This window comes from Apus apus, chromosome 6 (genome assembly GCF_020740795.1).
Source record: "Apus apus isolate bApuApu2 chromosome 6, bApuApu2.pri.cur, whole genome shotgun sequence".
In the NCBI taxonomy this organism is placed as follows: domain Eukaryota; kingdom Metazoa; phylum Chordata; class Aves; order Apodiformes; family Apodidae; genus Apus; species Apus apus.
Window position 1 is genome coordinate 9830024 of NC_067287.1, and position 22245 is coordinate 9852268.

At 43.3% G+C, this 22245-nt stretch overlaps 2 protein-coding genes across 12 annotated transcripts in view; one reads left to right on the forward strand and one right to left on the reverse strand.

The window, feature by feature from the left end:
- C6H2orf76 (chromosome 6 C2orf76 homolog) overlaps positions 1 to 18352 on the reverse strand; it is a 40377-nt gene extending 22025 nt beyond the window's left edge. For 4 of the 11 annotated variants that reach the window (XR_007889965.1, XR_007889964.1, XM_051624278.1 and 1 more), the window contains exons 1-4: positions 16511 to 17579; positions 14548 to 14598; positions 11286 to 11323; positions 11065 to 11146 (exon numbers count right to left, since the gene is read on the reverse strand). Coding sequence is in view for 9 of the 11 variants with exons in the window: in XM_051624278.1 (XP_051480238.1) it covers positions 11065 to 11146; positions 11286 to 11323; positions 14548 to 14598; positions 16511 to 16643 (304 nt within the window). In the remaining 2 variants the exon portion in view is untranslated. The other 7 variants (XM_051624275.1, XM_051624273.1, XM_051624276.1 and 4 more) reach the window with 7 other exon arrangements.
- A 291-nt stretch (positions 18353 to 18643) lies between these two features.
- Positions 18644 to 22023, forward strand: DBI (diazepam binding inhibitor, acyl-CoA binding protein). Its single transcript, XM_051623990.1, has 4 exons — positions 18644 to 18703; positions 18849 to 18966; positions 20905 to 20967; positions 21733 to 22023. Exons 1-4 carry the CDS (start codon positions 18695 to 18697, stop codon positions 21804 to 21806), a joined length of 264 nt encoding a protein of 87 aa, XP_051479950.1. The 5' UTR covers positions 18644 to 18694; the 3' UTR covers positions 21807 to 22023.
- Positions 22024 to 22245: the final 222 nt, after the last annotated feature.

A 22245-nucleotide genomic window follows, 5' to 3' on the forward strand; every position in this document is an offset into this window, starting at 1 on the left:
AGAACAGCATTTCAAATGGTGCCCTCTGTAGGCGTCCAGTTCTTAAAACCTTTGATGCAACACTGAGTAATTTCTTCTGATTTTGGAATGCTGAAAGGTAGTTTTAAGAATTTTTCAGTTAAGTTTCCTACACATTTTTTGATGTGGATGGGGGATTTAGTGAGGCCAATTGACTGGTTTTGCACTTGGAGTTTCTGTCTGTATATATGTACACACACACACATATATATATATATAATTACAGAATATATAGCTGGAATGTAAAATCTATATATTTTTATTTTCTATATTGCCTACTATGTGCCTCTGAGATAAGTAAGAACCAACTGAAAAGCTGTAAGATTAAGGCCAGTTTTAACCACTGGCATCTGTAGTTTATATAAAAGGTATTCTGAACAGGTCTATATAATTGTATCAGAACTCGTTTGAGTCTTTTTTCCCTCCTCCTCCTAAACAATACCATTACTTTAATAGCAGTAGTAGTGCAGTGTGATTATTTGGAATTTAACCACTAGGAAATAAAGCCCCCTACAGTCAGCAGCTGGTAGAGTCTCATTATCAAGGTAATAAGTGAAAATGATCGTTGCTGTGACCCGTGGTGCCAGGGCCTCAATTACAGAGTTCCTCTGCATGTGGGAGGGCACAAGTGTGCACAGACATACATTTCATTACGAGAGGTTAGTGATACTACACAGCACTTGTAGCACGGGATTGAAGAAGCTTAAGTCACTAAACAGAAAGTGCTGTTGGTACAGAGTTCAAGATAGGGAGTTACAGATGAGGGTTTCTGGGACTGGGAGGAAAAAGGAAGTTTTAATACTATCAATTTGTTCTCTGTTTCTTAAGTCACTTCTTCATAGAAGTAGCATGCCAGATCAACCAACTTCTGGATCTGCAGTGTTGCATTTTGATGAGCTAATTTGTAAGTTGATTTTAATTAGTTCGTTTAAATTCCTGTGCTGAAGATTAACCTCTGCAGGTACAGTTCTCTCACTCATTCTGTTTTATAATACAAGGCTTTTAACAGGGCAATTGGTTTGTTGCTCTTCAGGGATTTACTTACAAAGGGATATATCACACTACCATTAAATCTTTAGGGGGATGCACTTGCTTCAGCCCCTCTGTGCAGTGTATTTCCTCCAGCCTCTTCAAGATGGCCAGAGCAGCTGCATGACCTGCTACAACTAGCAACAGAAGTCTGGTGTTATTCTTGAGCCCAAAATTTCATGCACTGAGCTAGTGGGATCTGCAGACTGTGCCTCAGATTTGAAGAACAAGATTTGTTACACTAGGACAGTTTCCTTTTATTGGTTTATTGTGCCTTAATAAGAAGCAGCAGTTTTGCAGAATTTCTGCAGGAGGTTTCTTAGTGCAAGTCAGAACCCTGCTTATTTTAAAGCTGAGCATACAATATACAGGAGGAAGATACCACCTATGATTAGAGACAGTTCTTGTTAGTCTAGTGTGCACAGGACTTTAATAATCAAAGACTAAAAATATCTCTTGTGTGTGGCCACTCAGGAGCATCACATACTACAAGCTATAGTATTACAGGAACCTCTCAAAGACTTAAAGTGGCACTACTGCAGTTCCCAAGAAAGATAATCTGCTTTACATTTAGAAACCTCAGCACTGGAGGATCCACTACAGCTCCTGTTCAGCTTGTTAGTTACTCTAGTTACCTGTTTCCCATCTCTGCTCTGCAACTAGCTAGCTTCAGCTGCTGCTGCAGCATGCCAGCCTGCTGCCTTCAAGAGCTGTCTGCAATCAGATGTCTGCCTTTAAGCAGGCAGGTGCTCTAGAAAACAAAGTTGCTGTGCAAGACTCAAGTCTGCTTTCTGCAAAACCATGTTTATTTGATTTGGGAGGGAAGTGTGAAGAAATGGCCATCATACTAACTGCTAGGATATAAGGCTTTCATTTCTAGATTGCTGCTTTGACTCTAAAACCAAGTGATGTCTTCCAGTTGGATGGACACAAATACAGGCATAGAGCCAAAGATGAGACCTCAAAGTAGTGTGAAAACAGACTGATTCCACCACACCTTCCATTTTAAGAATCTCACTTCACTGAAGAAAAGGGGCTTCCCAGACTGGCCTTAAAGGATATATTCCCTGGACTTCAGGTTAGAAAGCACAATTAAACTTCCCCAGGAATGGGGGTGGACAGGAGCAGTTCTTACAGTATGTGCTGACATTCCTGGTACACAACACTGTAGGTCACCTGCCAGAGAGCAGAAATGGACATACAAAGGTAAATTCTTACATTAATCTGTCATACTGAGCTCTCAAATGTATTCAGTACCAGTTGAAACTCCCAGCCTTGTGGCTAGCTGGTTTTGACCCACTACAAAGGAAAGAATCTATTGCTATCAGAGAGGATGCTAGCAAACAAAAGGTAACAATCCATATCTGATCAAAAATACTATGTCTACAGGAAGATGAAAGCTTTATGTCCCATCCTCTTCCCCACTGCATCACCAGCCCAAACACCCACCTCAGCTCCCAGCTATCTGCCAGGCATGCCGTGCTTCAAGACAAGGTCCTGGTCCCTAGCAAAACATAACTAGGTGCTGTGTAGAAGGCAGAGAAGGGAGAATAACACCTCCCAACCAACCTGCAGCACCATGCTGCTGCCCCACGCACACAGGGAGGCAGCACCAGACTGCACAGCTGCAACCTCCCGTGCATCGCCTCCGGATCGTGACTGGTGTTTGAGGGTTACACTGGGAGCTGGGAATCAACAAGCAGTTCTCACACACACCAAGCTGTGGCAAACCCCTAGCATGACACCAGTGCCACGAGGCCAGAAGAAAGGAACTAAAGAAGCAGCCCAAAACGGAAGGAAGAATTCAGGTCTTCCATGTTCTGCCTGCCACTTAACTTCCCCCTCTGTGATAGTCTCCCTGGCACCTGCAAGCTGCTGCAAGAAATGCTCAGGAATCTCAGCAGAAAGCTCCATCACACCTTGCCCCTGTGCAACAATTCAAATTTACCCTCTTAACCAAGCAGCATCTATGCACACTTATATGAGTGACAGCATCAAGCTGTGCACAGCACTTAGGTTTGGGCTCTGAAACTCGTGTCCCAGCTCAGCTCATCACAGCTCAGAAAGCGTGGCCCAGAGAAGGCAGTGCCAGGTTCTCCAGCCCTTGCACTACAAGGAAGAAATACCAGGAGCTTAGGGTCAGAAGCACGAAGGATACATTTGTTGTGTGTTTAAGCTGTGTTGCTGGAGATGTTTTGCTCTGCATTGCATGTGTGCCTGTTCTGGGTGGTTTTCCTTGTGTTTAAAAAAACAAAACAGGCATACTTAAAAGTCTGCTTTACAAAACCTCAGCAAATTATCACTGATCTTTTCCAGACAATTCTTCAAATGAATGTTCTGCAAATGCCTCCTCACCACATGCAAAGATTTAAATACACTGGAACTGGCTCTGCAAAGGATGCTCTCTAACAACAGGAATTTAAGCACTGATACCAGTTCAATTTGCTGCTTTTTGATTTTAATATAAAAAGAAATACTTTCTGCAAGAAAGGATTCAGCTTTCATCACAAGAGCCCTAGTACAGACTTTGCAGGCTAAACCCAGCCTGGTGTTTTTTTCATAAACATTACATCTTTCTTGGCTTACACAGGTTCTGGAGAATGAAAGAACAGGCTGTGCTGACATCTGGTGGCTTTCTCTGCAGACAAAGACAGTTTATGGCAATAGGTTTTGGCTTTTTGCTGCATCTTTTTTCATCCCTGATGTAACTTCTCTGGTTTCATTTCAAGATATAAAGCATTACGATAACAACATTTTTGTTTCCACTGACCAGTTGACAGTGCTGTCCTATGCAAGTCCTCCAGTAGAGCAAGAAAGGATTCTTTGTTGTGCACTATTAGCAACAGTGTAGAAAAGGTCTCTCCTCTTTACTTCAAAGCATTTTATTCATGAATTTAAAAAAAAAAAAAAATCTATTCTCACTGCCACAGGAAATGCTGCTATTGCAAATCAGCTGAGGTGCAAACCTAACCATTAAAGAGAGGTGGCAGGAAGAAGCAAAGGCAAGTGGCTGGGAAAACATGAAAAGGTGTGTCTGTTTCTCTAACTCAGTATTCAAGTAGGTAGTAGGGAAAAGTCAATGTCCTGATAATAAGAAAAGTAGCAAAGTTGTCTACTGGGCATCATTGCTTGACTCATTAATCATTTGCAAATCTGTGCCAAGTAGTACTACAAAAAAGAAAGCCATGGAAAGAGGTTCAGGTGCCTACCAGCAAAACTGAGCTTAGTCCAAACTGTTCAATAAGCAAAAGTGTGTTCTTGTCTGAAGCATTTGTGATGTCTGAAGTTCCTCTGAAGCCAGGATCCTATCAGTCATAAGAAACCAAGAACAAGCCTTGCATGTTCTGGATCATCCTGATCTCTGGACACCCAGGACTTCTGTGACTATTAGATTCCAAGGACAGGACCCACAGATGGCCTCTTGTGGCTGTGGTAACTCTTGGACTGTTACCTGTAAGCACGTTTTTAAGTACATGATCTGTCAGGGGATGTGCTGAATATTCCCAGAGAATGAAAGAGAAACACCACAGCTTGCAACTTATCTCTGAGTCACCTTTAAGACAATGTTTACATCAGATAAAGCAGTTCCCCAACAGTGCATATCAGATCTTTGAGGACTCCTTCATGCCGTTGGTGTCAACATTAAACTTTATTATCCATGTCAGCAGTTTTCTTAGCTCTTGCTTCTCCAAGAGGCAACATAACTACCTCTGGACAGAAAAATAACACAAAAACTGCTGCATGAAGTATAATGTGACAAGGCAGAAAAAACCAAAATGCCTATTCCATCAGTTTATAAGTTCAATTCAAAAAAAATGGATGAACTGGACCATTTTTTGCACCATTTTCATACCTTTAGTGCGAAGTGTAAAAAGCAGAACTGCTCCAGCACTTCTGTGCCAAGAGTGCTGGATGCAAGATCTTTCATGTTTATTCAGTTATATTGTTACCTTTTCTTCCATAATTCCTTTCCCAATTTCTTCTCTTTTCCTTTAGTAGCTATTCTCCCACAACTCCTAACCAAAATTCCAGTCTCTCCAAAGTAATTTTTTTCTCCAAGAAACATTCAAGCCCCCCACTCACCTCTGGCTTCCAGTTTGACTGCCTTTCCCTGCTATATTGCTGTAACACAGAAGTTGTATCTTATTTCAGCAGCCACTCTGGATGCTGCTCTTTTTGTTTAAAAAAAAAGAGGCTGGTTAAAGACTCCAAGGACTTCATACTGAAAGCTTAATCCTTATTAACTCCATGATGTCTAAAAACACTAGCAAAGCTATATGAGCTACCAGACATCTCAGTCTTTTGTAATTTATTAGCCAGTGTTCACAGATTTCATTCAGTACTCAACAATCCTGGAATCAAACCTACTTTGATGCTCAGCTGTACCATATCCCACTGAAAATTGTTGGAACAGCTTCTATCTTAAAAAGTTCCCTGTTATCATCTACAGTTGTTGTGGGATTTATTTGTATGAAGCATTATTAAAGGTCCAATTAAAAAAAAAAAAACAACACAACACAGTAGAAAAACACTTGAGGAAGAATCCAATTTACAAGTATGGCCATTGAGAGCATTACAAAAGGCTCTACTGTGCTGCTGCAGAAAGGAGCCAAGGAAGTGCCACTGCCAGTGCAAACTGAGCTCACAAAGCAGCAGTTTAACTCTTCCCTTGGAAAGAGAAGCTAATTTGGAGTTCCACTCACATAGTTCTTGAATATTTGCATTAAAACATTTCTCATTTTCTCCTCAATGCTGTAAGAATTGCTCTTTCACTGTGCCACGCTCAACGTGGCACTGAACCCTTGTAACTGTACTAGCCCAGAAAGGACAGTTGTTACATGTTGGTGACTCTTTCAAACACAAATGGCTTAGAGACTAGGGATCATAAAACCAATCCAAATGTATCTTTAAGGGCCAGAGACCAAATTCAAATCCACAAAACAGGAGGGAAAGAATGACAGTGTTTGCTCAGTCTGAGAGTCTGAGTGTGCTGACAGACATTATCTAGATGCCTTGGAAGGCCAGTCTGAGACACTGATCTCTCTGGTATGTCATCTATTTCTTACAAAGTTACCTTCATTATTGCAAACTTGGCTGAACACAGCTGGTATACTCTGGAGTGCAATGCATTAGCTTAAACTGTCAGAGAGGATGAGCACAAACTCCTACTAGCTAGATTAATCTGCAAATACGACTGTGTAAGAAGGCAGCTGAGACATGGGTCCATGTCTGGGAAGCAGGTACCAGCAACAGAAAGGTGGCCTGGACAGGAAGAGGAGGCAAGTGATAAGTTCTCCCCACAAATCCATCAGAGCATACATATAGGCACCTAAATCCCAAGAGAACACAGGTGACTTCAGGGGCACAGGACTCTTCTTCACAAGATAAAGACACAATTACCCTTTTAATCACCGATGACAAAGTGGTAGACTACTTTCACAAGACAATAAAACTCTGTTTGAAGCAAAGCTGTTGGTGAGTAACACCAGCTACCAAAACCAGTGTAAACCAGAGAGTTGTCAGGAAGGATGAAGAAAATGAGGTGGGAACAATCTTTGGCCTTACATCTAAAGTAAAGAGAACTTTTATTTAGATACTTTGGAAATCACACATCTGCTTTCACTATCACATGTCAATATAAAAAAAATCATCAAAGCTCTAGGAAACAGTCAGCTTATTTCTCTGGAAAGTCTCTTGTGGAAATGGTGCTGTCAGCTGTCACCCAGAGTTGAGGGTAATTGCGTGGGTCTGAAGCAATTGCACATGAGGTCTCATTTGATTTAGCAGAGCCTATGCCCCAAAAGCACGCCAAGGCAGAGAGCCAGCATAACTTCTATTTTAGTGAAGACAGGTTTAAAGGCAGAGTGTCCCCTCTTAGTACCCCCTAAAAACCAGTTTCATAAACAGTATCTATCTAAAGGTACTTACTTTATTGGATGTGTGATTATTTTTTCTGATTCTTGATTGGGTTAATATAGTAGGAAAGCCAGGAACTACCAAAAACTAACACATAGCAAGAGAATATTCAGCTCTTGGAAACAAGAATCAATTCCAGTCTTGAAGACATGTGGCTCACAGACTGGGCCTCTCCTCACAAAAAAATCATTTAGGTTTTATTCTTACAACTGAAACCATGAGCCTTCACTACATTTGGAAAAATGCCCAATTCCTACTTAGGCACACTGATGTCCTGGCAGAATTCAGGCTGCTAACTCTCACATGAAGGTGTCTGCATGAAGTAAAGCGAGAAACAGGAGAGCTGGTCCTGGAACACAAAAGCCTCCCAACAGTCTTTGTCCCTTTCAGCATGCTGAAGAGGGCTGGAAGAGAGTATAAAGGAAGCATTCACTAGTGTAGAGTATGAAACTCTTGCCAGTCTGCACACTTACAAAAGAGACCAAACATAAAATGTGAGAAGCTATGCCTTGAAACAGAGAGATTCTCTTCTCCAGCGCTCTAAAAAATACCCAGTGATTTGGTCATGAAGTGTTTCTATTTTCATTAGAAGTTAGTGCTGTGATGGCATCTCCCTGTGCATTCTGTAATCTCCATCTGCAGCTACTGTCTGCTGTAGGGTCACACCAAGAACATGTGTCACAGGTCACATTACACTGCCTGCATCCTAAGAGGCAAGCAAAGCAAAAAGAAATGGGAGAAAGAAAAAAAGGTCACTTATGGTCCCCAGTTTTCCATCATCTCAGTCTTAGCATATTGATGGAAGTTAATTTCTATAGGAAGGGAACCACACTGTTTGCAAAGCAATCCTCTAGGATTTATTGATCTTTAAGAAAAATCTCATTAAGCAGAATAAGGAAAATTTACAACAGGTATGGGAAAACAAAACAATCTCTTGGGATCTTCACCAGGCCGAAACAGGATTAGCTTTGTAGTTTCTGTAATCTTCCTCACAGAAGAATGCTAATTCGGTCTCATTTGCTAGAATGAATAAAAAAATCAATATTTAGCATAGCAGTAAATGAACCACCCAACAGGCAGCTATTTAGAATCTTAAAAGACAGCTGGCAACTTTTTGGTGGAAGACAATTATAAATCAACACACACTCCCTGCCCCTCACCTCACGTTTTTTGCAAAAAAGATTCCAGTATTAAAGACATCATTCAACCTTGATCACAAAAAAATCCAACCAACCAAACAAAAAAAACCCACCAAGAATAAAAAAAGAAACACCATACCAAAAACCAGGAACCTGAATATATAGAAGTCAATACGTACACAAGAGCCCACAAGATTTATTTAACACAGCCTTCAGAATCGTTTGTATAAGCATTCAGCAAATTAAGTGATTGCATTTCTATTGCCCTCAAATGCTAGAAAAATAATGAAGCATGATTTTGATCTTTTTTTTTTTTGGTGCATTTTTCTGTTAGGAAAGGGAAAAAAATCTATTTTTTTCCATTAAATTTGCCTGTAGGTATAATAATTTAATACTTAGAGGATCAGTAGAATATTTTACAGATCACTTTACAGTCTCCCTCATGACCCATCAAAATATGTGTCTGAAGAAGTTAATTTTTTGCCCTGCTGATGGTTAATTCATGAGGCTTCAACAATATGCAAAGTGAAAGACACAAATTGGCTTCTCCAGCAATACCTTCAAATACCTCTAATTATTCACAGGGGATATGGCAGAGCTAAAGGACCCACAAAGGTTCAGAGCAGTCACAATTCTTTCAACCCAGTAGGTCAAGGACTTCCTCTTCTAAAACAATAAGTCAGCAGCATTATTAATTCAGAACAGAGACAAATCTGATGGAAAGCCTTCACAATTATTAAACATGGAATTCTTTAAGGTGCTGAGCCAATAAGTTCCACATTCATTTTTTAAATTAAACCTGAAGTTAATGAAGTCTGGCCTGTCTTGAAAAAAAAAACAGGCAGAAGGGGTTTTAGAATCTCAACTAGAAAACAGACAAGACTTTGCAATGAGCGCTGAATACTTTATTAATATACACTCTGCTTTACAAAAAAAAAAACAGGCAAACATTAACTTTGCTGACTAGATAATAACTGTAATAATAATCACTACCACAGAGGCTTTCCTGAGGATACTTATCTAATGGCCTCATAATTTATAACTGTCTACCCAACCCTGTAAAGTGCCAAGGGCAATGAACTGCAGCTTAGAAAGTGTTCTGTGTGTCTCACAATTTCACACATTTTCTTACAGAAATTCTCTGTTTTATTCTAGTAAATCATATCCAGACTAGATATTGGGAAAATGTAACGTGTCAATAGGAGATTTCAAATCTTCTTACTGATTTAAATGAAATTGGACAAAATGAGGACTAGTGGCATATGCTGTCATACTTCACTTCCTTGGTTTTTACTTTCCCGTTTCTTGTTGAAGAAGTAAAATCTTTACAATTTTACTACAAAGACCCCCACTCCTAACTTAGCTAATTATCTATCTCTTTGATAGATATCAAAATGATACATATCAAAAATCAAAATGGCATAATGGCACGTTGCATTTTACAAAGCAAGAGGTTTTCTATCACAAATACTCACTGCACACTAATGACTATATGCTGTTATTCTGAAAAAAGAAATAAGTAAAAGCAGCTTTAAATTGTTTTCTGCACTGAATAAGCCACCCCTCTCTTTGTACAGAAACACAAAACAGGCTGGTCTATTCCAATTTCCTTTCACTATAACATTTACTCTGATATTTTGACATCTTTTTTGAGATCACCTCTAAGTATTACACTGCTGTAGCTACACACTTAGTTTCAAAGATGGATAATAAATACCAGTATTTATCAATGCCTTTTTGAAAGAAGGCAGCTATAGGCAATCTAATTTCTAATCCAGCATCTGGCACTGTCATCAGTCCCTCTCCTGAACTGTGTTGTCTCTTATGCCTTAGGCAGATAAAACTAATGCTTAGATGCATCTTCTGCTAACTAAATTACAACCCTGTAAGAATTCAGTGCTGGTAATCCTCCTTCCTCAGGAACCTTTTTTTTTCCTCCAGATAAAAAGACCCTATTTGGTACAAACAGCCAGAGAATAATTATCAATTCATATTATAGGAACACCCAAAAACCTTTAGGAAAGGTACACTGAAGCCACTTGCAGTGCACCACAGAGAAAAACATCAAAGAGGCATCCCAAATCACTTAAAATCAGAAAGTAAATGGCAAGAAACAAAAGAGCCAAGAAACCAAGGAGAAAGAATTCCCATTCACTAGCTGGGGAGCAATCAAAGGGCATGAGGAGCAGGAGGGAGCTTTCTCTGTGACACCCCTGCAGTTAGAGCCAGGCAGTTATGCACTCCAGCTAGGCAAATCAGATTCAAATGAGCAAATGTCCATATCAAGGTGGAATGAAACTACATCCCTTAAGTACCCTGCTGCCACAAAGTCATTCAGCCACATTTATGAGAAGCCCAAAGGACAGCCAGGGACCATCAATTTTATCATGACAGACATTTCTTTACATTATCACCAAAAGACATGCCCTATATGTAGTCCCCTGTCAAAATGTGAGAAATCAGGTCAAGTTTCAAGTCTTTGCTATCTTCAGCACATTCTCTAAATGATACTGCTGGAGCTTTCCTGAGCAAACTGGCTATCAGGCACTCTATGCTGCACATTAAACAAATCTAATCTTATTTCATTATTCCACGCTGGTTCCACTACTTACATTTCTAACCAAAACATCAGTTTAAATGTTACTGATAAGACTAAGCAGACATGGTACTAATAACCTATCTGTCAATCATTTAAAATTACTCTCAGTAGAATTATAAGCATACCCTCTAAAAATCACAATTTGCATTCTGAATATTTGGAGTGCAGATACCTGCTGCCCTCCATCCAATGATTTGAATGTACATTATTCCCCCTTCTTCCCTGAATAATTATCAAGTAGTGTAAAGAGCATCAGGAATAGCATTTACTTTTCAGCAGGCTATCCAAACATAATCAGCCAGTTACCAGTTTAATGACAACCACAATGAACAGCACCTTCAGTCAATATAAATGTGCTCCTACCTACTCCAGCTGCTTTCAGTGTACTGTCTTCCTTCAAAATCAGCTTCTCATCATCTTCCAAACTCACTACAAGTTCACCAGTCTACAAATCAGAGAACCAGAACAGAAAGATAAGAGGTAAGGATTTTACTGACTGATTCTGCCCCAGCCTTGCTTGACAGTGCAGAGATCTGCCTGCATTAAAGCATGTAAAAGGGGATGAATACAGCTAATAATCATACCTTAGATTTGTGTGCTTGGTGAATGATCTTCATGGTATCTGAAAGAAAATACAATGTTTTCCTAAAATAAGACTTAATAGGCAGTTAACACTGAAAACTATATTTGGGGAAGAGGAGACAAATAAAGGGGTAAGGTTCAAAATCATCTATTAACAATTTTGTGTCTTCAGTCCAGAAGAGGAGAAAACATCATAACTTCCCAGTCCTGCAGCCACAGTCTTAAACCAGTCAATCCAACAGTAAGGTACCACATCCTATTGGGCTTCTGTCTGCTGCCTGAATTACAGTAGCTCATTAAAGACTATCCCAATCACCAGTCAAAACACACCAATTCAAATGCCAGTTAGGGTGTTTCAACCTAACAGATTTCAGACATGCAGTTGGAGAAGGACAAACAGCATTTATGCACTGTCAACTACTACAGTTAAGTTGATAGGCAGTGAGTAATTAACACACAGTAACCTGAGCCCTTCAGATCATTCCTTCAAATTCTCCTTCTCATGAAGGAAGCACCCATGCCAAAATTTTGTTCAGCAAGTCCATTTTCCATTAACACATACAGCCCCCCCTCTTTTTAATGTTGCACCATCTTCAGTAATATTTATCCCTGATATGTTTGTGCTGTGTAGGACTTTAAGAAATTATGCTTTACAAAAGAAGAAATACTTCTTTCCTCTGGCAGTGTGGCACAGGGCTTTGTTAACAGAAGGGAAAAACTAGTGTAAATAATGTGGTCACTAAAGCAACCAGATGAGTGCAAAGATCCAGAGGGACTGGAAGTTAGATGTCCATGCTAAAAATCAAGCCAAAACAAAGAAAGAAAAAAACAACAACAACCAAACAAAAAATCAAAACCAACAACACCAAATTCCAAAGCTTGTGTGTTTGAACAAATTCAGAATAATACATCAATCCCTTCCCAGCAAAAAAGCAAAAACCACTTCTGTTTGCCTACTCTTTTCTGCCCTAGTTTGCTTTTGAGCATTAACTGAACACTACACGTTGAAATAGTCTGGTAAGAGAAGGATGCAAGGAAGCTAAATGTAGGCTAGAACAACTTTCAACTATCAAAAGCAAGTATTCAGATATTCAGAAGAACAGAGATCACATTCCTATTCAGAAGTTTGCTTCCGTACCACTCTGGCCCATTCTGAACATTTTATTTAAAATATCACAGAAGGCTAAAACCACTCTGTATTCCCACTACAGAGGTCAGTGAAAAGGCAGTCTTAGCATGCTGTAATAACTGCAGTATTAGAAGCAAGACACATGTGAAATTGCAGTTCCCAGATCCATCTTCCATAGAAGCATTGCAAAAAGACCGAGCAACCACAGAAAAAACATATTGCAATCACAAAACCTTTCTACCACAACAAATACAGTCCTGCCTCTGCCTGTTAGTTTTAAGCTTCTCCACCTACTTTGTCTCATCCCCTTTTTCCTACTCTTCGCCCAGTCATTCTCTGAACTATTGTCTCCATTTTACTTCTCCACAGCTCCACCACTGGCATCCAGCAGTTTACCATATCTTTATCTGAGCTATTAAATGGCTTCCCTAAGTGTTACATGGACAAAACTACAGCCTGTTCACATAGGCTAAAAAAAACAAAAGCCTTATGTCCTCTTAATTGCCATTCCTATTTCATCCCAGTTTAGTCCCACTTCATCATATTCCTAGATTTTTACCTTTCCTTTTGTGATAATGGAAATTCTTGTGGCAACAGGTAAGAAATCACTTTCTAAGTCTGATTCTGTGAAGTACCTACTACATTGCTCCACATGCATGGAAAAAAAAGAGAAGGAGCTTATGAGACAAGCTGGCACCCAGGCTGTCATCATCGGTGAAAAGGTGGCAATGACAGGGTGGAAAGATGAGAAGATTGACTGAAAAGAGTTCCATACCAAGGACAAGAATGATGTGCACAAAGAAACTAAAAGAAAATGAAAGTCATAAAGCTTTGAGATGCAAGTTAAAGCACCGAGCCAAGAGGATAATGCTAATGGCATCATATACGATGCTGAGAGAACACAGTGGTGCTGGACTCTGCAGAGAAGGAAGCTGCAACTGGCACAATGTGAGAGACAGCCAGGTCCAACTGAGAGTTCTGGCACTGCCAAGCAAAGCAGAAGGAAAAATCTGATTCTCAATAAGAAGTCTCGCTGTCCTTTCATCAATAAAATACAGGAAAGACGGTAGAGCACACAAGAGATGCCAAGAACATGAACCTGGATGATTCACAGCCGGAGGGGAAGGTGAGGGACTTTCATTTTTCTCTGTGAAAATTTCCATACAGCTTGCACCATCCCACTAACATTAGGCCCCCACTTCACTGGTCTAACAGGTTTTAAAGCTCTGCAGTGTTTGTCACCCACGCTATGCTCAGTCCTACACAGCACAATCAGGAGCTCAGCCACAAGATTTGCCTTGGAAAAAGAATACACTGATGCTCTCAATGATGAAAGAACTAGCAGCAGGGACAGGCATGACCAGGAACACAGCTGGCAGCAGCCATCCTCCACAGGAGCCCCTCTCTGAGATATTAGGGGGAAGGGCATGTAAGGTAACTGCTAAGAGCTTAACTGATACTTTTTTTTTAAAATTGTTATGTTGAAGTCCTTGCCACTGTAAATCTTAATCCCTAACTCTTTTTTCTGCTCTCATTTTGCACAATCTGTTTCATCATCAGCAAGAACACAGAATGAAACGCTTGGCTTTTTTTTTTTTTAATAGGCAAAGACTTTATTGCTGTTCATATGGTATGAATCTATTAAATAGATTCCTCATTCATTCATTCAATTCTTTGAATGACTGTAGAGGAATGAGTTTGTCAACTCCAAGAAATAGGAGACAGAAGATCACTTGCAGCAAAATTCCAAGGGAACTTTCAGAATTGCGAAGTTTAGGAAAAGATATGTTACTGACATCTGAGTTCACTTCCTTTCCTTGAGTTTGTTATTTATTCTATTTTGAAATTATATTCTGTCCCAAACAGATGAATTGCACATGCTCATGCCAGTCTTCACAAAAAGGAAATAGAAACATAGCTTTACATTAGAGGGTAAAATCATTCTAAATTTCACACCAGGCTGCTTCTTTTTAAAGCATACTTAAAAGTGTTCATATCTACTTCAAGCAAATTTGGGCAGGCATGGTCACCAGCATGAGTATTCTACAGCAGTTGTCTTCTAAATTATGTAGAAACTGGCATAAAACATTATGTCTGCATTTTACAGCAATTAAAACAAGAAAAAACCCACATACCATACTTGTAATTCCTGAAAGGAGGAGGAAGTCCTGTTCTTGAAGGCACATCTATTAAAATAAAGGCACCATGTTAAAACAAACTTTTGTATTTTTTTTTTATTTCCAGTATTTTACTTTCCATTATTTTGTGCATGTACCTTGGACATCCTTCACATTAAAGTAAACCCACAATACAGGAGATTTATTTGATCATTAAATACTAAAACACAACCTTTGGGCTCAGATTCTGTATTTACTCTGTTATCTGATTAACTTCACTGGAGCATGAAGTCCCTCTGAACAAAAGGACCCATGAGGAGAGTGCATGAGTGCAACTAGGATGTGATCACGGGAGTCTGAGCCTTCAGAAATCTGCCAGCAACATCCTGTTAATGGTCTGCACAGCATCTCTCTCTATCTTATACAAACAGCTGACAACTGTCACTCATAACTGAACTGTTCACTAAACACAGCCATGCCAACCCAAACTGTAGAAAATTACTTCTTTAGAATCATAGAATGGTTAGGGTTGGAAGGGACCTTTAAAGGTCATCTAGTCCAACCCCCATCAGTGAGCAGGGACATCTGCTTCAACTAGGGTCTTCAACTAGACCACGTTGCTCAGAGCTCTGTCCAACCTGACCTGGAATGTTTCTAGTGATGGGGCATCTACCCCGTCTCTGGGCAACCTGTTCCAGTGTAACCTCTTTAGCCACATGGAGGACACATCCTACAGGTAACTGCAAGAACACAAACACCTTCCCTGGCACCAGTGTCCCCAGTGACACCCAGGGATTTAACCAGGGCCTTGGAAGGCCCAGCCACTTGTGGGGTGCTTGGCAGCAAGGTGGTTGAAACCATAATTTCATCAATAAACAGCATCTCAAAGCTGACCTTCAAAACAGATTAGAATAAAGGAAGTAACATGGCTCCTTTTGGAGCACTAACCATCCATCTGTGGAATGAGGTTCCACAAAGTCTTGTTCAAGACACCAGCTTTGTCTCAAATAACAGCAAGCTGCAATACTGCACACATCAAAAGCAAGTTTCTTAATGCTGTTTTTTTATTATTTTATGCTTTGTAACTGCAGCTGTACCATATGTTCTGAAAGTGCTTGTAGATTTCCAAAAGCATCCCAAGATCTTGCCATGCCTGTCACTGTCTAGAAGCCTGGAAACACAATACAGCTGTGAGGCCCAGGGCAACATTCTAGGAGTTGCTCAAGCGTTATCAGCTGTAACAGCTCGAGACTTGTTCAAGCTGACTTCATGCAAAAAGAAATGCAGTTACTCTGCACCCTTTGAATGTCTCCACTGCAGTGTGTAGAAATACACCTGTAAGATCAGGGCAACACCCTAACGACCAAGTCGCTGCGTAGGATGGTCTACATTAACTAACATTCAGATACACTGTCACTTTCAACCAGGCTTTCAACCATCAAGCCCACAGATGAGTAAATCTGCACCACAAAGCCCAAGATGGGGAGAGAAACCCGGAAGCAAACATGCACAGTGGGAACTCCTGGTGTAAAACCAAGTTTTTAAGATCCTCTCTTCTCAGAAACCGCAAACACGACTTGCATTCCCACATTCCACGTACTGGTGTAGTTCCTGAGGATCCAAGGCTCTCTGAATTCCTTCAGTTTAATTCTATTAATTTTTGAATAGCTGCCTGACAGCACCACTCAATGAGCCTGAGGCACAAAGCCAAATGCAGCAATGCCCTTTCTGTTTAACCAAAGATGGGGATTTGGGCTGGGGGAGCAGTCTATACCAATTTTGGCATGGCATACTGACCATGGAAGCTCTTATTAACTCCAGGCCTCTCATCCAAGGGAGAAGGGTACATAGGGCTGGAAACACAAATCTGGCGTCTCAGCCAAAGCCACAGAATTCCCATTTATTTGCCCCCCTCCACTTTCTTGTTCAGAGACAGCAATACAAGGGACTGAAGCAAATGAGTAAGACAACGGCCCCTCACCCTTCTGCACAAAAGTGATGAACTGCTTGACTGTCTGATCCAAGTTAACTCCATGATACACCACAGGTCTGAAGTTCCGGTGTTCAAAAGAGCGAACAAGACGAACCGTGACTGTTGAGCTTTCTGCTGACATGAGAACTGATTCTGAATAACCTGGGAAACATCACAGAGAGGAATTATTGCCTCTCCTCTGTGTACGAACACAGCTAGAAAACAAAGGGCAGGGAGGCCTCGTGCAAGGACTAGAACACAGCAAGAAATTCAATAGCTTCATGTCTTTCAGGACTTCCCTTTCAGCATTTATACAGAAACAATAGTAAGATCTCAAAACAAACATGGTGACATAGGAGATTATTCACATCACACACCAAATATTCCAGCATTTGTACCTGTGTTGTGTAACACAGCAGCAGACTCCCTGCTGAACACACAAAACCAGTATGGATAGATGCAAGTATGTCTTCAGGGTTTTAAGCAACTGAAAACTTTACCTGCTGAGGGAGTAACACTGTGCTCTAAAAGCATGTACTAAGGTGAACAGAAGTGAAACCTTTCTAACATACTTACATTGTAGAGAGCATAATACTCTGGAAAATGCCTAAGCTCCTACACAACGCTCCTACAGAAAGCAGAAAAACCTCCCCCACATACAGCAAATAATTCTCCTGGTATACTGCTACATAATTAAGGGATTTGATTTAATTTAATTTACAATAGTAGGTCTCTAGAATGGCTCTGTAGGGTTTATACTGCTTTATAAAGAGCAGAACCTACACTGGAATCACCTGATCAGCCCCAGCCCCTCTTCAAACAAGCCCATGTGTTGTTCTGTTGGGTTCCTTCTCTTCACAGGAAAACGAGCTATTTCCTTCCTCGGCAATCTTCTCTATTTTTGGCGCTGGGTATCCCTCAACAACCTTGCTTTCTGGTCACACGTTGAACTGCGGCAGCAAGGAGCACGGGCTGCAGGCCAAGCGCTGCAACACCAGCCGGGGGCAGGGCACGACCCCGGCATCTCCTGCCCCTCAGCAGCCGTTTCAACCACCGCTTCGAGCCCCACAAGGGATTCTCTTACCTATTTATCCCTTTACTGGAAGGGGGGGAGCAGCGCGGGTGGTGCTTGTGCGGCATTTTTGCCTTTTTTGTCGGGAGGAGAAAATTATTGAAGAGAGTCCCACTATCACCCAGGCACCTCCCAGGTTTTGCTGCATTTGTCCCAGCAAAGTAACCCAGCAACGCTCTGCTCCTGCGCTTCCTGCAGGATGGGGACACGGGCCTTCCACGCCGCAGGGCAACCTGCTTTTACACACTCCTGGCTGGTAACTCAGAGAGCCCCAGCGCCATCCTCACGGGAAATCAGCTGCGGCAGACAAAACACGCCAATCCAGGAGAGCATACTTTGCACTTGAAAACGGCCAGACTGACGTTAAACGGCGAGGACAGCTGCTCTCCTGACAGGCATCCCCCGCACGGGCCGGAGGGCACAGACGAGCGGGAAGGAGCCCGCTCGCTTCCTCCCGCGCCGCACGGGAGAGCACTGCAGGAGCACAGACCGGGGAGCGGGGACAACCGCACATCGCCCCGTCTCACGTTTGCTGCGCACACCCCGCAGGCCGATCTCACCCGGAGCCGGGGCCCGGCACCGCCCCGCCCCGCCCCAGGGCACGGCGCCGCCGCCTTCTCCTCAGGGGCGGCCCCGACGCCGACACCTCACCTGAGGAAGGGCCTCCAGGGGCCGGCCCGGCTCCCACCTGCCGGCAGCAGCCCCCGGGGCGGCAGCACCGCGTCCCCCCGCCCGCGCCCTCCCGCCTCACCGCGGGCTCCCCCGCCGCCACTTCCGGGTGCCGCTCCCCGCCCCCTGCTCACGCTCCCACCAATCACGTCCCCCCGGCTCCACCCACCACGCGGCAGGATTGGCTGCCGGGGGCCCCGTCCCCGCCCCCTAGCTCGAGCCGCCGGGCGCTGGGCGCCGTCCCGCCTCACGCCCTGACACCGCCCCCCTCCCCGCAGCCCGCCCTCTCATTGGCCCTCCGCCCGGGCTTCTCCCCGCCCCCGCCTGGCGCTGATTGGCGGGGGCGGGGCGAGGGCGCTGCGATTGGCCGGCGGGCGCTCTGGCGATGGGTGAAGCGGGCGGGCGGCGCGGGGGGCGCGGCAGAGGCTGCGGGGCCGGGAGGGTCGGTGACCATGACTGAGGTACGGGCCGGGCCGGGGGCTGCGGGGAGTGGGGCCGGGGGAGGGTGGCTGCCTGGGTCTTTTCCCCCCCTCCCCTTCCCGCTCTGTCAGCAGCGGCAGCCGCCCGCGGGTGCTCACCCCCGCCCGGCTGCCTTCCCCCCTCCAGGCCGCGTTTCAGAAGGCTGCTGAGGAGGTGAAGCAGCTCAAGGCCCGGCCTACAGACCAGGAGATGCTGGACATCTACAGCTACTACAAACAGGCCACCGTGGGCGACGTGAACACGGGTAGGTCCCGTCTCGGCCCCTCAGGCCCCCCCCGGGCCCCGCACCGCCCCCCCCGGGCCCCGCACCGCCCCCCCCGGGCCCCGCACCCCCCCCGGGCCCCGCACCCCCCTCAGACCCCGCACCCCCCTCAGACCCCGCACCCCCCTCAGACCCCGCACCCTGTGCCAGGGCCCCGGCGCGCGGGGGCGAGGCGGTTGCGGCGTCAGGCTGGGCTGGAGGCACTTTGGAAGGCAAAACCTCTCCCCTATTGCGTGTCTCGCTTCCTGCAATCGGCGGTTTTGCAAAAAAAAAAAAAAAAAAAAAAAAAAAAAAAAAAAAAATGGCTGAGTACCCACTTGGCATGGATTTACGTGCAGGCGGGCATAAGCTGGCCTGATAAGGGTTTGTGCAACTTGTGGTTTTTAGATTAACCCAGCTGTAGCCGTCTAAATCATTTGTAGCAACGGTCTGAGAATCCTTCGTGTTAGCTTTGTGCAAATGTTAGGCTTGGGGTTTTTTGAGACCTCTCTCAGTAAGTAGCTGCCTAGGTCAAGGGATTGTTGCTTTAATACAAACGCTTCTCAAACTGGCTTTTAACAGCAAGGCAAAACTATACCAGTGTGGAATTGCAATACTTGTGTGTGGGGGGGAGAGTTTCTTTGAACTGGATTGGCTGCTAAAAATAGTATTGGAAAGCTAAAAGGAACAGGAGAAAACTTATATAGGAGCTGCAGTTAAATACCAAATGTTGGAAGGACTGTAGCAGAAATATCTCTGCAGGTACGTTATGCAAAATCTCGCCTGCTACTTCTTTCACTACACTTCTGTCACTGGCAGCTTAGCCTAGGAGTAACACTTAAAATGAAGCATGTCTTTGTTGACCTTGTGTAACACTTGAGTAACTGGAATTAGAAAGGAAAAAGGTCATTTCTTTGGAGCACTGGCTTCCTGACCCGGTTACTAATGACACTTACATGGTGTTGGTTGAATTCAAAGTTGGCTGTGAAGTGTACAAGTAATGTTAATATGGGTCACTTGCAGTCTTTTCTTCCCAAGAACTGACTTTGGTTTTAAGATACAATCCCTTTGGTGTGGCTGGACCTTGGCTTCATTAGTGTTTGTCAGGGTGAAATGGTGCTGTAGAGCTGTTAATATACCAACATTTCTGTAAGTTGCTCCATTCATTTGGAGCAGTAGCTGGCTAGAAAAGCAATTAATTCAAGAGTGAGCTAACAGGGCTTTGTGTTGGGTGGAAGTGCCAGCTAGCTCTGCAGCTCATGTTGCCGTGTGAGCAACAAGGGTATTCCTTCGGCTAATTTACAGGCTACTGTCTAGTTGCATTTGTTAATCCAAAGCATTGTCTTTAAGGACAATGTTGCATCCTAAGAGGAAGTAAAAACCCAGAGGGGACTCTGTGAAGCGTAACCATCTAATACATCCATATCTCATTAACTTCTTTCTCTGGCCACAACATAGCCTGCAATGAAGTGAGTTAGAAGTCAGAGCTCATCCCCCTAGCTGGCAGAGCAAATGAAGAGCTGTGTGTTAGAAACATGCCATTAATTTTATGGTAATGAGTTCTAAGCTGTACACTGCTAGCAGTTGTTCTTGTGTCTTGGTTTGTAGTGGACCTTGGGGCACTTCTGCTTTACTTTAGAGCTGCTGTGCTTTAGTTGGATAGCTGGCATGTGACTGCAGTTTCTTCAGAAAGTGTAATAAAACCAATAGCACTACATGGTGCTCTTCTGCTGAAATGATGCTGTTGTCCTAAGGGAACTTGACAGAGAATATCTGTTGCCACCAGCAGCATTCCAAGGTGTTCCCTTGAAGTGCTCCCCTGCCTACAGCTTAGTAAGTAACATTGTATCTTACCAGCTAAATAGCCCTGAGGAGAGGAGTAGGTATTAACTGCAACCAGACCACACGAACTAATTCTGCTGCTTATCCTGTCTCCCCCAGACCGCCCTGGTATGCTGGACTTCAAAGGCAAAGCAAAGTGGGATGCCTGGAATGCATTGAAAGGTAAGGATCTGCTTAAAAAAATAATAAATAAAACCACAGGCAAACTAGTCAAGAAATCATATGTGGTTCAGCAAGAAAGACAGTGTTGCCTTTTAAGACAAGAGTTCTAGGAGTTCAGATGCCGTCATAATTAATTCTTACTTTTGATTACCTCTGCAAGGCATAAGGAAACCTGAAGAATGTAGCCTGTATGAAAGGGAATTAAGGTGCAAAACGCTCAGCTGGCCTAAGTCGTTGCAGAAAGGAGATTTGTAGCAGCAGCAGAAACCTCAATTTCTGTTTTCCAGGCCACAGCCTAGTACTCCAGAGACTGAACTTTCCCTCCAGTCGTCGTGTTCCTTCTCAAGCTTTCCTAGCTGGAAGATGGAACTGGGCTCTCTGCTTTAAACGAGGAGTCACACAAGTGGTCTAATCTATGCAAATTGAATTTTTCTGGTGCTTTAAGGAGCTAGAACTATATCTAAGTGCAGTCTAAGTCATTTGAAAGCTTTCCTGTGATAATTGTGAGTGGTGTTAATAGAACTAAGTGTTTAGTTGCTGTTTATACTAGTGTAACTGCTTCAGAACTCTGTTTTCCCATGACTGCTGAATGCATTTGTTCAAAGCTTTAATGCTGTGTTCACAGCCAGGTGACCTTCTTTGGCTCCTTTGCTCTGGGGTAGCGTGCTGCTGTGTGCTGTAGCTTGCAAGGGACTGTGACTTCCATGCAAAAGGTGTCATCATCTGCAGGAGGTATCTGACTGCTTCCTGTCTTCTGTCTTTCAGGAATGTCCAAAGAAGATGCAATGAAAGCTTACATAGCAAAAGTTGAAGAACTAAAGAGCAAATATGGCATCTGAGGACTGGCTGTAGCAGCCATTTACACACCTGAAATATGCCTTATTTCTAATACTGTCAAAAACTGGTTTCCAAGAGTAATTTTAAATGCTTACTATATGATAGTTCTCCTCACACCTTTAGTTTGGGGGAAGCTGTGTACTCACCTAATGTACTGACACGTTATAAATTCCTTCTGGGAACAAAATCTGGAACTCATTAAAGTGCATTTGGTATTTGGCTGTTGTGGTGGTCATCCCTTGGAGATAGTTCTGGGCTCCCGCCTTCACCGCTGTGTGGCCGCTGTCAGACCCGCTTGGTAAGGCGCGGCCTCCCGGTCCTGGTGCCACTAGAGGGGGCTCAGGGATCTGTGTTTGTGCCACGCGGACTTGTCTGAACCAACCCGGTGATGTCTGATACTTCTCTACCTCCTGGCTCGTGTAGATGAGTGGCAACCCACAA

Bases quoted from the DNA above. Each gene is read 5' to 3' on its own strand.
- DBI (XM_051623990.1), top strand. The intron at 18,967-20,904 runs GTAGGTCCCGTC...TGTCTCCCCCAG, and splicing joins CGTGGGCGACGTGAACACGG to ACCGCCCTGGTATGCTGGAC. The intron at 20,968-21,732 runs GTAAGGATCTGC...TCTGTCTTTCAG, and splicing joins TGCCTGGAATGCATTGAAAG to GAATGTCCAAAGAAGATGCA.